The sequence below is a fragment of the Alligator sinensis genome, unplaced genomic scaffold (genome assembly GCF_000455745.1).
Source record: "Alligator sinensis unplaced genomic scaffold, ASM45574v1 scaffold651_1, whole genome shotgun sequence".
In the NCBI taxonomy this organism is placed as follows: Eukaryota; Metazoa; Chordata; order Crocodylia; family Alligatoridae; genus Alligator; species Alligator sinensis.
The window spans coordinates 126,247-141,294 of NW_005842014.1; the positions used below are offsets into that span (position 1 = coordinate 126,247).

General features: G+C 40.1%; 1 protein-coding gene across 5 annotated transcripts in view; it reads left to right on the forward strand.

Moving 5' to 3' along the window:
• EFR3A (EFR3 homolog A) overlaps window positions 1-15,048 on the forward strand; it is a 156,078-nt gene that overhangs the window by 80,184 nt on the left and 60,846 nt on the right. For all 5 annotated transcript variants that reach the window (XM_025202103.1, XM_014519164.2, XM_025202102.1 and 2 more), the window contains 2 exons: window positions 2,214-2,363; window positions 13,612-13,749. In XM_025202103.1, the coding sequence (XP_025057888.1) occupies window positions 2,214-2,363; window positions 13,612-13,749 (288 nt within the window). The remainder of the gene's footprint in view (window positions 1-2,213; window positions 2,364-13,611; window positions 13,750-15,048) is intronic.

Genomic DNA, 15,048 nt, shown 5'->3' on the forward strand with positions numbered 1-15,048 from the left:
CAGGGGGTCGGACTCGATGATCTATTGAGGTCCCTTCCGACCCTAACATCTGTGAATCTATGGTGACCTCCCTGTCTTGCTCCCCTTCCTCCCCTCTTTCCTGCTGCTTCTCCCTCCCTGCCAGCTTTGGGGGAGGGGAGGGAAGGGGCTGCTCCAGCCCCTGGCTCCAAGGAGAAGGGCAGGAGGGGCAGGGGCGAGGCCAGCACTGCACAGGCAGCACCCCATGCCGCAGCTGCCTCCAAGGAGCAGGGCTGAGGGGGCGAGGACCTCCCTGTCTTGCTCCCCTTCCTCCCCTCTTTCCTGCTGCTTCTCCCTCCCTGCCAGCTTTGGGGGAGGGGAGGGAAGGGGCTGCTCCAGCCCCTGGCTCCAAGGAGAAGGGCAGGAGGGGCAGGGGCGAGGCCAGCACTGCACAGGCAGCACCCCATGCCGCAGCTGCCTCCAAGGAGCAGGGCTGAGGGGGCGAGGCCAGTACCGCTGGTCTCCGCCCCCCCGCCCCTGGCTCTGTTGCCACCATCATGGTGGTGTGCTGCTGTCTACTGTCCAGAAAGTTGGCTCACTCTTTGTTTCAGACAATCAGAGTGCGAATAAAGTGAGACAGACAGACAGACAAAGTTTTTTATATATATAGAATTGCTCAAAAATGTTTAATAAGTCAATACTTAGTTTCTACCCAGCTTTAGTTTGCACATGTAGGCAGTCTGTGGCTGGGAGACCACAGCTTCTGTGATCTTCCAGCTGCTGTGGAGCACAACGCACCCCCAGAGCTAGGAGATTGCAGTGGCTCTGATCTCCTAGCCATTGTGATCTCTCAGCCATGGGGCACTCCACACAACCCCATGGCTGAGAGACTAGAGCAGATGCAATCTCCCAGTTGTGGGGCACCCCACAACTCCTGCCTCCCCCCACAATGGCTGGGAGGCAACAGCAGCACCCCACAGCTGCTGGAGCTGAAAGTCCCGCAGCTGATGGCACTCTTGGTCTGGGCTACGTGTCCAAGAGTCCCGTCTGGTGTGGGGACTGTCAGCTCCAGCTGCATGTGGTCCCCGCAGCAGGGAGCCCCATCAGCAGAGGGAGCCTGCTGCTTGCCTATGCAGGGGGGATCCCTGTCCCAGCAACAAGGCGCGATGGATCTAATGTGTGATCCCACTGTTGTGCTTTCTGCCGTGCACATGTGGCATTGCATGAGGCACAATTGTGTGGATCGTGCATTAGACCCCATTGCTCCTTTACCTGCACATGTAGAGGCAACCTAAGTTTGTCAAGTTGCTCAAGATGGTGAAGTGAGGGCTTGAACATAGTTCATAATTTCTAATCCCATTTCTAACTGCAACAGGGGTGTGGATGGATTTTAGCTCTAAATAAGAATTGTGCTCTGATTAGGACAAGAGTGCAGCCTCGCCAGACCATGCAATATTTTCAATTGCAGGTTAATTTTCAAGAACAAAACTGTGGATGTGTCTACAGTACAATTCCAGGCAGGATAACAGCATACATATACTACTTTTTAAATGTGCATCTTGTATTTGACCAGTGTGGCTCACTTGAAATTGTGCTCCCCTTGTGCTTCTAGTGACTCATAAGAAGGAAAGCCTGGAAAATTATTAATTTGAACTTAATAAAGTAATGACCTTATATTTCTCTTTGTTGAAACTTAAGTTTTAACATGACTCGGTGAACAATAGATTTCATTTTTAAAAGCTCATGAAGTAGTTTTTCTTCATGTTTTCTTTTTGTCTCGAAAAACGTAGAGTTGTTAGCCTGGGCTCTGTCAGCGATAACTTTCAGCTCCTTAACATAAAAAGTCTTCTAACTGAAATGCTGAGTACCACAAATAGAAACCTTAAAGCTGCAAAGCTTTTTATATACATACTTTGGAACTTCATATCAAAGAATGTAGTATAAAAGGCTAGTGATTAGGTTTAGTCCTTGTTAGAGGTCAAAGCATATTCATTTGCTGCTTTTCCAGTCAGTTTTGGGGTGTGTGTATAAACTCAGACCTGTATGCTGCCTTTGCATCAAGGCAGTATATAGGGTTTACAGGTTTTAACCAGGTTTCCAAGTTCATCCTATTTTATTGTTTAATTGAAATCCACATTCCCTAACTATTACATTGCCTTGTACCTTTAAAAAAGAAAAAAAAAGAAGCGTGTTGTCTTATTCTGATTTTTTACCCTGTTGAAACCTTTTTTTTTTTTCCTTCCCCTTCCTCCAAGGATCCGGATTGCTGGAATCAGGGGTATTCAGGGAGTGGTTCGCAAAACAGTTAATGATGAACTTAGAGCAACCATATGGGAGCCTCAGCATATGGACAAGATAGTTCCCTCGCTGCTGTTTAATATGCAGAAAATCGAAGATTTTGACAGGTACTTGCACTCAGGCTCGCTATTCTGGCTTTTGAACAATTTCATGCTGTATTTGAGAGCCTTTCCCTTCACCATAACTCTAATTTCCAGGGGCTATTGACAACTATGTTTGTAACTGACAGCATCACTGTGGTTAATGGTTATTAATGTTTTACCTTATAAAAAATTTTAACAGTTGACCTTTTGGTTGTTCCAGACCTGACATTTTTTTTCACAAGTTGTTTACCCCATGTTTAAGCTTTAACCACGTTTAAGATTTTAAAAATGCTTGCTTCCTGCGATATGAGAGAGAGACAAGGCTGTAGAACTGCTGTGTTAACATGCCAACATAAGTTGTGGAGTTAAGGGTTAAACAAATCCTTTTCTTTGGTGACTCAACCTGGCTCCTTCTTTAAGAGTCCACCTGATAATGATGCCAGTAGATTGCTTCTGTACAACCAGGTCATACACTGTCGCTCATCTTTTGCCTTTGCTTTCCTGGGCCTGCAAGACTTCAATCTTTTTTCCACCTGTTATTTTTTTTTAATTCTTCTGGTTGTTAGTACCTGCCTCATCTTCAGAGCTAACGGTAGTTTTTCATATGCCGACACTGACTGTCCATTTCAGATCAATTGCGGTTGCTTGTCCTTACAGTACACACTGCGTCAGTTGTCTCAGTGGCTTTCCTCCATGAAACGATCTCCCGAATGGAGGTGTAGTAGCCAGGGCTATGGCAGGGACTGTGATCTTGGGGAGGGGCGGTTTTCAGCCGATCTTCATGTGCCTTCAAAGAAGGTGCTTGGGGCTGTTGCTGCAGTCACCCATTGCTTGTTCTGTTCAGGATCAGTAGATATTTGCTTCTAGGCCCTCATATTGTCCCTCCAAACTAGGACAGCTTAATCAGCCTCTACTGGGTTTAGGATGTCTCTTCTGGAAGAGAGGATTTCTCAGGAGCAAGTATGGAGAGGTATCTCATAAGCATTATATCTACTTTTTCCATATAGATTAAAATAATTACCAGTTAAAGGTGACAAAAGGCTTCCATTGGCTTGAAGTGCCTCATCCAAGTCCAGTTTAAGGAGCACATTCATGTTCTTTACCGCACATTCACTTTCTTCACCATAAAATAAAGTTTATCACTAGGTCAACAAAGGAGTAATAGTTGTATAAAGAAGAAAAAAAGACTGATATGTAATTCACATTTGCTGTTTGACAGACTTAACTACTTCAAAACTTTTATAATAAAGATACTCAACAGAAGAAATGACTAATACTGTACTTTTTCAGGTGGCAAATAAGGGACTTCATTATGCACATATGACTGAAAACAATATTTATCAATTGTTGATCTGTTGGCCTTAAATGATGATACAGATAATTTCTCATTTTGTTTTGTGTGACTTTATGCATGCAGAGGGAGAACTGAGAGACATCTTGAAGAGTAGGAGTAAGAAACATATTGTTCTGGCAGATGGCTTCAAAGCATTATGTAGGAAAGAGCAGATTTTTCCAGCTCCTTAGAGAATAGCTAAGTACACACTCCCAACTTAAGGGGGAATGAAATATTTCTCTAGATGTTGGTAGCCTTTACAAAAGACTTCTGGGATTTTTAAATTAACTTTTAGAAAATATTTTGTAGAATTTACTAGCAATAGGACCTTAAATATCCAAATCCCACAATTAACATTTCACATACTTTTACTCTTTTTACACTGTTTAATATACTGTAAGCCAATTTGTCATACTTCTGCTCAACATTGACAATTACTTTACAAATCATTCAAGTGTACAGTATCCCTTTTACTTACTAACAGCAACAGAATAGAGTTTGCTACTCTATTATTAAAACTTCTGACTGAAGTTAGTTGGAAAAAAATTATACTCAAATCAAAACCCTGCATCATAAGAAACAGTATCTTCAAGATACATTCTTCTGGCACAAAGAGTAGTGTCAAAGCTGTCTGGATGCTACTGCAACAGCTTATAGTTGCTTGATGTTTTAAAGACGTGAGAAAAGTGGGAGAGCAGAGTTCTGTTTTAAGTTGCTTCTAAGAACTGTGTTTGCTTCTGAGAACTATGATCTGTTTTTAAAGAAACTTTTTGAGAGAGAGGAATACATTCTGTTTTTGTTCTAATGAGTTTGTTATGAGCCTGCCCTATTTTACTGTCTATATTTTATCCATCCCCTCATACAGGATGAGGTGGGGGGAAATAATGAAATCTTGCGTTTCCAATCTGTTGTACAGTGAGTGCATAAAAGAAGCCTTTTGAAAGAAACTTTTGAGCACTTCACTTTGCGGGCTTTAGCACTTTTAGTTTCCCTTTATTAAGACTCTGAAAGATTTTTTTTCCAACTACTCTCCTATTCAGCTTTCCAATGGCTCTACCTGTCAGCTTGGTTAGAGATTACAGAATGCAAAAAGTGAAACAGGATTGTATGCACACGATCCTGTTGCCTCAGTGAACATTTGGAGTTCCTATAAAGCCTTGCCTGATTCAGTACACACAGTAAAAGGTAGACCACTTTAAAGGTAAAAGTTCGTATTGAATTAGCCTATAGGGCCTTGCTTCATTACATAGCTACAAAATGTAGGGTCTTATTTCCTCAGTATGTTCCAGATATGCAGTCTCTTGTCATTTTTCAACGTTGGGAATTTGAGAAACAAATGAAGAAAAATTAGCGTGTATTATGAAAAATGTAATCTTTTAGCTCCTTAAAAATACATTTAAAGATATTAAAATAGGTAAGAGTACAAGTTGGAAAAATACATCTTCACAATATTTCCATGCCCATTTCAGTTCTCTTCTCCCAACTTTGACGTGCTAAAACTGGACAGTGAATACTGATGTTTTAAAGAAATGCTATCCTCCCCCACATATATATAAAATTCTGTATAATAAAACTGTCTGTCTTCAAACTTTTGAAAGAGTTCATACAAAAGAACTGACAGTCTTGGAGTTTTAGCCAGATAGGTAAGTTTAAAATAAACTGAAGAGGAGACTCCCTCGTGAATAGTATCATAAAACATCACTATTGGGGAAATTTTGTCAAACTGATACTGAAACAGGCATATATAAAGGTGGTTGTATTGATAACTATAACAGGAAAATGTTTAGTTCAGCTGTAATGGTTCAACAACTGTGTTGAATATATCTAGCAAAGGTGAAAGGAAGCATGAAGAGACAGCTTTTCAAAGTTACAAATTGAAAATGAAAACTTTACCATATTAAAAATTTTGTAGCTGATGGTGAAATGTCTATATTTGAATGTTGGCATAAATAATGGTTCCAAGTTGACAGTGGTGAACAATCACAATTAAACACATTTGTGAATGCTTTATATTTATTATTCTTATAATCTCTCTTTCCTTTTGTATTCTACTGGCCTAATCCATCATTTTAGGACTGTATTACAGAAAATAAACGTGTATATTTAAGTGTGTGTGGGGGGGGGGGGAGAGAAATAATAAATTGCCTTTCAGAAGCCTAAAACTTTTTCTTCTTTTCATGGAATTTTTTATTCTAGAAAATTTAAAAGGAGATGTATGTAGTGAATTTAAAATGGAACAAGTATTTGTGACAGTTCCTTTGATACTTGCAGGATAAAAGTAACAAGGAATCATCTTCCTTAACACAGAGATTGTACCATAGGTTTCAGTTTTAAAATTGTAGTAAAAATTTCCATTTGTCAAATAAGTCCATCTGAAATTCAGACTATTTGCTTTATTCCCATAGGTCACTGGTTCCAGGTCTTTGTTTGTTCACATAACAGTATGAGCCTCTCCTAATGTATTGGAGAGAGAACGTTTAAGTTAGCCATTTGTCTGTATCAGGATCTCATCAAATCCCCAGAAATACAATTCATTATCAGTGAAAGCTTTAGGTCCTGTTTTAAGTGTACCCATAATGTTGATAAATACATTTTATGTTATGAGAGCCTACATTACGTATTACTCCTTTTCCTGCCATTTGTGTGACTTGTGGTTATATTATGCAAGGAAACAGTCATGTATTTTTGAAGATGCCCTGGCCAAAAATAATTGGCATTGGGAGCAAGTCATTTGCAATCTTTTGGCCATACAGAATTGAGGGAAAACTTATGGATGGTATCTATAACTATTGTTATGAAATATTAAAGGACTTGGATTAAAGGTAAGCTATTGAGAGTGAAAAGGTCACATGAGAGAGAACTCAAACTGTTTTAATTTATGGACCTCAGTCTTATTCAGGAGTAGCAGCACATCAGGAAATAGAAGTCTGACAGATGAATCTTTGACAGCCTTGACTCTGGAGTGCATCTTTTTGCAGTATTGCGGCTTTGACTCTTCAGGATTTAGAATAGAAATAAAATGACAAGTTGTTCAAGGAAGACCCAAAACAAAATAAAACATGCTAAAATAAAATAGGGAATCAGTTTTATTTTGCATCTTGGGGGCAACTCAGAAATAGACAGTCAGCCAGCAGCTGAGTTTGCACCACATCTCTCAGAAGAAGAGTATTCTTGATGTCTACAGTACTCATTCCAAAACCCTACAGCTGATACAAACTGTTATGCTTGCCCACCACTACCATTGCTCTGCTGCTGCTTGCAGCATCAGCTTTGTATCCAGGCAAGAATCAGCAGCCTAGCTTGGGCATGATATTCTCTTTCCCCAAAATAATGAAGATAATGTTCCTATTTCTGCCGATGATCTGAGCTTTTTAAACCCTTCCCAGTGCACTGTCAAATTAGATTTCTCCCCTAAGTTATACTGGCAATGGGGTTTTATTACCTACTTTACATTTGCTCATTATTTCAGTGATTGCATAAATTGCAAGGTTGCTATGTGGATTTTTTTCTTCCCTCTAATTTATTTTATGAAACGTTGAGGGCTAGGTCAAGAAGGTCTTCCTCATGTTGCCAAATATGTATGGCTAGAAAATTAGATTTTTTTCCTAGAAAATTAGATAATACTGGAATGTAACCTTGAGGAACCTTGTTAACAGTTTTAATCATGACTTTGTAGTTTAATAAAGATAGAATCAAGTCATGTTTGGTGTTTTCAGCTGATTCTGAGAAGTGTAAAATGTGACATTTACATTAGGAAGGAGAAATCAAATGCACAAATAAAATATATATAATAGCAGCAGCCATGTTGGAGTAAGACAGCACCAGGGCACCAACACGTTGGTACTAACAGGCCTCAGCTGGACTAGCAGATTTAATGGTTACTGCTCTATAGAGGTGGTCTGCTGTATGGTTGTATACATTTAGTATCAAATACGAGCCACGGTCCTCATTGGTACTGTAGTCATTGTTGGTATCCTCTGCTTGCTAAGAGAAACTTTGCATCCATACATCATCCTGATTCTCAAGTGGTGATTCTTATTCACTTTATCTCCGTACCTTAGGGGCCCAGGCTGCACTTTTTCTTTAGGAATTCTTATGCCTGCAATTCATATGCCTGCAATGAGGAGAAGGTTTAAAACAATCACATCAGAGGTAGATTTATATGGTCACTATAGCCCCTGGCAGACTTTACATGTGTTGCACTTTATACATGAGCTTAGCACATCAAAACATGAACAGCCATGTGCAGCCTGTTGTGCTATAAAAAATGGCCAGTCTGCCACAAAAATGGCAGGTTCATGGCAAAGAACTTGCTGTTTGAAACAGTAGAGAACTGAAACCTGTTTTTGTTATGGGCCTTAGTCTGCACTACATAAAGGGAATGTGTGCGCAGAATTGGCAAGTGGAAAAGACTATGGGTAGGAGCACATCAGGGAGCAGAAATTCAGCACATGAAGCCTGACAGCCTTGACCATGTTTCAGACAGCAACTTCTTTGCCTTAACTTCTGTCCAGGATCTTTTAGAGGGGATGCGGGCAGCCTGGAAATGGGGAGCACCACTGAACATGTTGGCAGCCTGGGACTAGGGAACACCTGCATCAGCAGCGCTCCCCTGCCTGAGGACACTTGTCTGATGGTGTCTTTAAAGAGCATACAGGCAGCCCAGGACCAGGAAATACTGCAAAAATTGGTGAGACATTCTAGTACCACATGTTTGGCTCACTGATGGGCTTCCTGGGAATGGGGGAAGCTCTATTGACCCCCAGCCAAAGAGTATACTTTTGTGGAAATTTTTGTAATACTCCAGCTAGAGGGCTGTGCCTTTCCATGGCACTGCATGAGCAGTGCAGCCACTGATACTGCCCCATGAGTGGCTGCCACCCAGGGTGATCAAGTGCCCAGTTGCGTGTCTGAGTGCTACAGACTTTCTAGCACTACAGAAATAATGCCTGTCAGAGGCCTGTATCTGTTATTCTTCTGCTATCTGAGAGATGTGTTTTGTTACGTAGTCCTCCTCCATGTACTGAAATGGGATCCACGCGTCCACCTTTTAGTCCACTGCTTGGCAATTTCCCACCAAGAAATAAATACACCACTCAAAAAAAAGAATAGTTACGTACCTGTACAGTAACTGGAGTTCTTCGTAACATGTTCTCCATATGTGTATTCCACTACCACTTCTTTAGGTTACTGTCTTCTCCTCAAATATGTTGCAGAGAAAGAAGTGGGGTGATGGCTGCTTCCACACTGCCCATTACATTTGTACAGTACTTGATGTAGTTAAGGCACATGTGCTGACCAAGCAAACATTTCTGGCAAAAATCCTCTAGCCTGAAGTGCATGGAGCATAAGTTTCTGGTGCAATGCATACAGGGACAGTTTATCTCAAAGATTCAAGTTACTGTTCAGTTCAATGTTTTTTCTTTTATCTTTCTGGCCTGTGCCATAAGTGTTCTTGGAGCCTCTCTTCTCCTTTAAAAGTCCAGCAAACTTCTCACCCATCTATTTAGTATTGAAGCTTCTAATATACTGACATAACTGAAGGCATTTGGTTTTGACTTTGCAATTTTAGATTATACCATCCTGAAAACATTAAAAGCTTCTGTGGCTGTTAGAAAGCTGAAGTACTGTGAATTGCATGGGCATTTGACTAATGACATTTCAAATTTGACTTGGAGTATTCATAGGCTGTATTTTCCAGCTACGATGAAATTAATACTAAATATAACCTAGCAGTTTTAATGGATGGTCTTTGTAAACAAAGTTAACACAGGTATTGTTAAAAGAAACTAATACATGTTCTTGCATTACAGTGAGGCATGTGTTTATGGTTTTGGTTTTATTATCCTATGCAGTAGCTTAAAATAGGGCTTTGAACCCGTAACACAATTTCAAAAAAGGCACTTCTCTTCAGTGGTGTATGTGCTACAAGAATATAAAACTTAAACTATTCTTCAGCAGCAATAGCATAATACTACTTGATATCTACTGTGTAAATGCAATTTTATAATAAAATAATATTAATTTGAAAAAAATCGTTAATGTCTGTTAAGATCTTAAGCACATGCTAGCAAAATAATTTTTAGATGCTTTAGAACAGGGGTGTCAAACTCATCCAGCCCCATGGGCCAGATGAATGGTACAGGACTGGTCTGTGGACTGGACTGGACCCACAAATAGGCCCCCCTCATTCCAGTCCTGCTCCAGCTGCTGCAGGGCTGCTGGGCCACACGTGGCTTTCCCAAAGCAGTTGCCATGTAGGGCCATCCAGCACAGCCCCCATGCTGCCTGTGGTTCATTGAGACACATGGGCAGCACTGGGGGACAAATGACATGGCTCCGCAAGCTGTGTCTTTGACACCCCTGCGTTAGAAAATGATGCCTGACCTTTTGGTCTTGTGGGCTAGATGAGTGGGGTGTGTCCATATGCTGGATCCAGCCCACGGGCCTGATCCAATGAGTGCTGGATCTGGTCCACGGGCTCAATCCATTGTGCATTGGATCAGGCCATGATCCCCCCCCTTTTAAGCTGTATCTTGGTTGCATCCCTAACTCTGTGCCAAACTGGGCCCTGGCCCCAGCAATCTGTGCATGCAAGATTGGACTCTGGTCTTAGCTCCCTGTACACCGGCACTCAGGGACAGGTCATTTGACCTACAGGACTTGGAAATTTGGCATTGAGGTTGGGGGAGTGATGACAGCATTAATTACTACTGCTCTCCCCTGACAAATTTCTGGACCCTTGGGAAGCTCTCTGCACTTAATCTAGCCCTATGCAAAGTCTAACTGTAGAGGTGAAGCCTAAATTGGTTTTGGTTTGGGCAAACTAAAATAGCTTGACAAAAATGAATTTGGTATTTTGAAGGAAAGAACATTTTTCATGTTGCTTTCAAATACGAACATAAACTTCTGTAGAAAGTGAACATTTCAGATGATAAAGTCTGGATATTTCAAATGTCATGGTCATTGCTACTTTCTCAGATAACATCCTGAAAATACTAAAATGCCCTCACTGCATGAATTCAGAAAAATAATTATTTAAAACTTTAAATTACTGCATGAAACAAAATATTGTACAATTAGTTTTTGTACTGAAATCAATGGACCAGAAGAATAAAAATGGATTTGCTTTTTAATTAAAGGCTTCATTAGTAGTTAGTGTTAAGTTTTTTCTGATTTTTCTTTCCACTTTGTGCATGCCTGTGTTCCATCCCTATTAAATTAAATTAATCATTCTTTAGTCAACAGAAGGATTTAGGTTAAAATAATTTCATCATTATGTCTATACTAAGGGATAAAGTGCCCTACTGTACTTCTGCAAATTTTTTTACAGTTATTTTTATTGGTTCCTATTATCTACTTTGTGTTTTAAAGATCAGTTTGCTTGTATAACCTGTCCACCTTTTTCGGGGTGGAAAAAGCAGTCTTTGAACAAGCACTTTTTTGCAAATACAGCAAAGTGCACATCAAAGTCTATATTCATTTATCTTTGCTCTTAAGAGTAAATAAATATATGAATTTAAAAGTACAGTTTTCAAGCTCCAACTATTACAAATATTATTCAGTGATAGAAAAATGTGAGATTCAGGTAGCCTGCAGTCTAGTATAGGTGAAGAATAACATTCAGCAAAGACAAAAATTGGCCAAGCACTGTAATATCTTGGTTTGTAGTATTAGATGTGGGTAAACCAATACAGAAACTTAAATATTGTGTTGTCCTCTGCAATTGATATTGTAATGCTGGTGAACAATCAGGTGGAGGGTGAATTTGAAGTTCTGCAGAATCGAGTTGTGATGTGGCTGTGTGGGCGACAGTGTTCCAATTAGTTCTATCAGATATATATATATATATATATACGTATATATTTTAAACTCGCAAGCCATCTGCTACTGCAAAAGTACTGAAATTTCATTTCACGCTCGCCTACCTAATGAGGAGTGAACTGTGGGCAGGTGAAGGAGATCATTAGTCACTTTGTTCTTAATAAAGTTTTGTAAGTTTTGTAAGTTTTTGCATTGATTTTGTTCTTTTATTCAATGTAAAATATATCCTATTCTTCCCAGTAAATATCAGGTGTGTCACTTAAATTTATACAACCTGAAATATCACACACTGTTTTCTCACTTGTCTATTTTATACAAGTCTAATTACTTTCTTTGTTACAGTTTTGGCTTTTTGTAAAAGAGATGTAGCCCAGTTTCTTTTGATATCATTAAGGTCCCTTCTTAATTGACTAATTCTTCTCTCTGCGATATATGTTTTTATGGAGGGAACTTTGTATGCAATTGGCTTTACTAGTAAAAGCTGCATGTGAATTGGAGATATAATACAAGACATTCTGGAGTGAGTTGCAACAGATTAACAGCACTAAAAACAGCTCAGGCTCAGCAGCCGTCAAAAAGGCAAACACTGGGATTACTAAAAAGAGAACTATAAATGAAACAAAGTATCATCATGCCCCTTTTTAAATCCACGGTGCATCCACACCTTGAAGATTGTGGCCAGTTTTGGTCCCTGCCCATCAAAAAGGATATAGAAGAACTAGAGAAGGTCTAGAGATGAGCAACAAGGGTGAAACTAAAGTTTCAGTGTATTTAGTGTAGAAGAGAGACACTTGAGGGGGAGGAGAGTCATCTTGGCAAACATTGATCCTCTGGATCATGGTGTATGTGCAAGAGGCCTGTGAGATCATCACACCAACACCTTCAGCTTGTACGCCTAGGCAAGACTATGGACAAGTGGAGGCTGCCCTAGACCTACCATGCCCCCTTTAGACCATCACGACAGAGTCCAAAGGCCAGACTGAGTCCAAACGTTCAGTGCCTTGATCGTTGTAGCTTCTGCTAGAAAGCCACAGATCAGTGAGGTGTGTTTCTGCAAGTGATGTCCCTTGAAACTTGTAGGTAGTACGCTTCAAACTAACAAATGGAAGTTTTTTCGCACAGTATATGTTGAAACTCATTGCCACCAGGTGTTGTGGAAGCTGTGGGTTTAGGCAGATGCAAAAAGGGATCGGACAGATTCTTAGAGAAGAGGAGCATCACTAGCTGTTGGGAGCCATGGAAAGTAGGGATGCATCCTTAGAATTTGTTATGCCTTAAATGCTGGAAGCTACAAGTGAGAGAACAGTAGGGGGGGACCCTGGTCAGTCTGGTTCACTCTCCCTTTCAGCATCCACTCTGCCAGTGTGTGACACAGGATGCTGGGCAAGATGGACCTATGGTCTGAACCAGTAAATGGCAGCTCTTATGCTTAGTGTTCTTATGTTCTAGAGCAGATGCGTCCATTTAGTGCAGGAGCAAAACTGCAGTTAGATCAGAGGAGACATCGTGACTTCACATAACAGCTCCATTTACTACCACCAAACTCTTAATACAACTTTTTATCAGTATTCTGTGGCAGTGGAGCAGTTCATATCGAACTTGAAAGTCTTAAGATAACTTAAGATAACTCAATTGGCAGCATTGATGAATTTAATCTAGTGAACTAATATAAAGTTATTAATGGGTTTAGTCATGCTAAATTATTTCACACTGAAAGCTGCATAGAATAAAGAATATCGTTCTTATGAGGCAACTTAATTCTAGTCCTATAATACTAGGTGTGTCCAGTAGATATCATGTCAATATTGATAGCTATTTTTTGTTCCCCAAATAATAAGGTGTTGTGACTGCATTAATAGAACACTTACAGTATGCTTTGTGCTGAATGGATCAGAATCTACAATCCCCGTTCCATGCTGTTTGCTAATATAGATAATATTATTTACCTACAAAACTACAGATTTTTTTTTTCTCTTGATACATGTTGAAGTTTTTATGTCAGGCTTTATGTTAGGCACTTAAAAAGAAAAAGATGAGTCACAGATGTAACTAGTCAGGAGTATTTACCCCAGGAATATTTACAAGTGAACTAACTTTGACCTTCTTTCATTCCAGTCGTATTGGTCCACCTTCATCCCCTACAGGAGGTGAAAAAGAAGAAAACCCTGCTGTATTGGCTGAGAACTGTTTCAGAGAACTACTAGGCCGAGCAACCTATGGGAATATGAACAATGCTGTCAGACCCGTTTTTGCGTGAGTAAGAAATGAGTGCCAAAATTACTGTTTTTCTTTTAGAAGTTTGAAACTGCCTTAAATAGATCAATAACATGGATATACGGTCTTTAATACAAATGATAAATTTAATTGTAAATTTGAAACAGCTCTTGAAATGTACTAATCTTTTATACTCTGAATATTGCTTTGAATCTTTTCCCCAGGCACTAGACAGCACCATACCTAGACTCCTGGCAGCCCCAGGTGAACTTTTAGTATTGGGCCCCGTTTCGCCAGAGATGACAATGATGATAACAATAAAAATTACCATTTTGGGGCCTTCTTTCTTTCCGGGCCCCGGGTGGCTGGCCTGTTTGCCCATGCCTGTCTTCGGCCCTGGCACTGGAGGGAGGAACACTTCTAAAAATGAACAGTTCTTCTCTTGTACGTAGGCAGACAAGGTTCCTTGGGTGAATTTGATATCTTTTATTAGACCAACCCAAATGGTTAGAGAATAGTTATTAAGCAGGCTTTCGGGTTCAAAAACCCTTCTCTTGTACATTGCATTTGACTCCATCTTCGTGTGCTTCTCCAAGACCTTGGGGAATTCAGCTTGTCAGATCTTCAGCAAGACAAAGTAGGACCTGTCCTGTCGTCCTTTGATATGTTATCTTTGGTTATTTGCTTAGCCCTTTCTGATGTACCTATTCCAATGTGTTCTTCATTCTTTGAAAACAGATGATCAGAACTGTCCCCTGTATTCCAGATTAGGTCTCCAGCGTTTTAACTTGTTTTCTCCTGGGGTGGTTTTATATACTGCATTTAATTAAATTACTCTGGTGTAAGGCCATATGTCATGTCGTCTTGCTTACACTGGTGCAAAGGCTTATGATTATGCTGGTGTAAATGTTTTGTTTCTCAAGATAAACTGATACTGCCTCAGGAGTGAAGCTAGGAATGCTGCTGAGAAATAATCTGTTTGCTGCAGATGTGCCCAAGCCTATAAATTAGTCAGTAATTTACTGCATGGAGCAGCTCAAACATGCAACCCACTGCTACACTCAGGTCTCTCTGGAAGCAATCTTACCTAGAGTCCTGGCAGATATCTCATTTATGGTATAATTAACATATTAACTGTGCCATAAATGTGTGTGTCACATGTTCTGCCAATTTGTAGTGTGATAAAATGGCAAACCAGCCACAAGGATATTTTACATTTAAAGGAAAAAAAAACTTTGTGACTGGCGTTCATCATGCTTTAATTTGAACATGTGGCATCCAGCCCAGTGTTGGTCTTCATGATATGGCTTTAAATGTCACAGGCTCAGCCTGTGTAGG